This window comes from Neopelma chrysocephalum, unplaced genomic scaffold (assembly GCF_003984885.1).
Source record: "Neopelma chrysocephalum unplaced genomic scaffold, ASM398488v2 Primary Assembly neopelma1_102, whole genome shotgun sequence".
Lineage (NCBI taxonomy): Eukaryota > Metazoa > Chordata > Aves > Passeriformes > Pipridae > Neopelma > Neopelma chrysocephalum.
In genome coordinates this window covers 92,821-95,440 of record NW_020897765.1, presented here as the reverse complement: position 1 = coordinate 95,440, position 2,620 = coordinate 92,821, and the positions used below count along the sequence as shown (strand labels likewise).

Below are 2,620 nucleotides of genomic sequence, written 5' to 3'. Positions count from 1 at the left end.
AACCCGGGATGCCGGGGCTGAGCCGCCCAGACGGAGAGGCTCGGGGGCCCCCGCGCCTCACTCACTCCCCACCCCAGCCCTGGGAGGTCTCCGGGATGTGACTCATGATAAACAAATACAGAGGGGGAAGGAGGAAAAAAAAAAAAAAGGAGGGGGGGGAAAGACACACCCTCGGAGTCGGACTGACATAATAACCCCCTCCCTTCCCCTCTGGAGCGGGGGGGAGGGAAGTCTGGCCCTTCAGCTGGGAAAGTTGAAAGAAAAGGCAAACGCTGGGGACCGGCTGCGGGGCGGGAGCCGCCAAGCGCCGCTGCCCCTCGGGCGGCTCCGGCCCCGCCGCCCGCTCCGGAGAGCCGAGCCCAGCCAAGCCCTGCCGGCGGCCCCCGGTGCGCTGCCCCGCCGCCCCTCACCTGGATGTAGTTGTTTTCGCAGTAGTCGGCGACTCGAGTGAGGTTCTGGTAGCTCTCGAGCAGAGCCCGCTTGCCAGAAGGGATTTCCTCCTCTAGCAACATCTGCAACTCTGCCATTTTCCACCCCTCCGCATCGCTTCCTCTTGCATTAAAGAGACAGCGGCAGCGCCGGGCTCGCAACCCGCCTGGTATTGTGGGATTCCTCCTCGCCTCGCTTTCGTGAACGCTCGCTTTCCCCACCCATCCTTCCCCCTCCGAGGGGAGTGGAAAGAAAAAAAAAGGAAGAGGGAAAAGCCCGCCCCCGCTGTGCAGAGGCAGTCGGGAGCTGTAGGCAGAGCCGACCGCATGCGCGAGCATCGCTCATGGCCACCGCCCGCGGAGATGGCGGAGCCGAGCTCGGAATTCACCGGCCAGCCTGGCCCTTGGGGTGGGAGGGCGGCAGCGGGGCTGGCAGGCCATTCCTCTGGGTACCCAGAGACCAGGGGAGACCGTGGTGCCCCTCGGGGTGCCCAGAGGCGAGCGGAGACCCTAGTGTCCTTCCCTCACCCCCCTCAGAAAAGCCCCAGCCCCAAGCATCTCTCTGCAGGAGAGGCCAAAAGAGTCTGGTTATCCGACCACCTGGCAGGCTAGGAATTTGGAAGATCATTGAATCATTTAGGTGGAAAAGACCTTTGAGATAATCCAGTCCAACCTATGTCCTAACACCACCATGTCAACTAGACCATGGCATTGAGTGCCACATCCAGTCTTTCCTTAAACACCTCCAGGGAAGGGTGACTCCACTACCTCCCTGGGCAGCCCATTCCAGAGATGACAACAGAATTGGTAGAAAAGATACAGGGATCATGATTTGAGGCAACTATTCCCTTCCGGGGGTTATTATTCCCCAAGGGGATGGGAGAAATAATGAATCCAGCTTGTGTAGATCTTTGTGAAGACCTGCCCAGAATAACTAGTGACAATTAGCCATTTCCTGGATCTAGTTTTATAAGAAGAGCGTAAATATTTGACTGGAGTAAATACATTAATCCTGCAACTCATTTACCTCAGTTGTTAATCATTGTTCAGGTCCTCCTCTGGCTGTTGCAAAGGTACGGAAGACGAGGGTCTGGTCATTATTTAGCACAATCTTTCTTGCGTATGTGTTTTTTGTAACCGAAATCCTGAATCTGCTGGAAGAAAAGCCAATAACAGCAGGTGACTGCTCTGCTGGGATGGCCAAGCCTGCCTTTGCAATGAGTAACAGGCGCAGAGGAAGCCATCTCCATGGCCCACTGTTCATGCCATGTGCTGTGTGCCCACAGTTACTAATGCAACCGCTGTTAGTCCTTGCATTTTAGAAGTTGTCCCAGAGAAATCCACACAGCAGTGAAAAGTCAGCATGCTTAGAATGTATCAGAAAAAAATACTCTCAAGCCCATTATAGTAAGACCAGACTATGGTCTCTGGATAGTCATGTGGTATTTTACATGTCCTCTGGAGTCTGTCTTCTGTTTGCAGTCCTGAAAACTGTTCTGGTTGGTATACCTGCTGCTGTCTCTAAATCAAATTGGAAAGAAGAAAACATAGATCTCCGTTCCCCTCTGAGGTCAGCAAAGTCCAGCACCTCAGCCTAGAACTGTGGAGGTAAGGATGAAGAGTAGGGAGCCTGGGAAGGACCAGTGGGCCTGGGAAGGTTTTGCAGCTGGAGTTACAAAAAAACAGCCCCTGCCTGGGGACAGCTAGACAGGTGCCAAGAAAGGGCTCTTTGGGGAGAGGAAGGAGCTGGTACGTTTGTAGCACTTTCTGTGGGATAGATATTCATCTGCATTGCTATCTTCTGGTAATTTATTTGGCAGCTTAGCAAAATTGTTTCCAAAGTGGCTTCAATAACTCTCTTTAGGACAGCATGTAATTTCCAACAAAACATTTTATTTTGGATTTCAGGTATCCTTTTAATGTAAAATAATGTTCTGAAACTGTATTGAGATATAGACAAGCTTTAAATGTGTCCCAGGGCAACTGTGCTGCCTTGGGCACTGGCTTCTCCTTGTTTTCAGCTAGCATAATACAATGACAAATTTGAATTCTCTGTTCAGGCTGGCTGCAAACTGCTTAACATACATTGCCTTGGATGAGTCTGTAATTGCCTACAGATCACAGACTGGCTTCGTGGAAGCTGTTAATATCCTCAAATGTAGCACAATTGTTGTTGGCGCTTCTTAATATGT

The 2,620-nt window shown here is 52.0% G+C and overlaps 1 protein-coding gene across 11 annotated transcripts in view; it reads right to left on the bottom strand.

Moving 5' to 3' along the window:
* Positions 1 to 673, bottom strand: part of ABI1 (abl interactor 1) — a 77,658-nt gene extending 76,985 nt beyond the window's left edge. For 9 of the 11 annotated variants that reach the window (XM_027695698.1, XM_027695702.1, XM_027695697.1 and 6 more), the window contains exon 1: positions 411 to 653. In XM_027695698.1, the coding sequence (XP_027551499.1) occupies positions 411 to 527 (117 nt within the window). In that variant the 5' untranslated portion in view covers positions 528 to 653. Of the gene's footprint in view, positions 1 to 410 lie in introns of all 11 variants that reach the window. The other 2 variants (XM_027695706.1, XM_027695707.1) reach the window with 1 other exon arrangement.
* Positions 674 to 2,620: the final 1,947 nt, after the last annotated feature.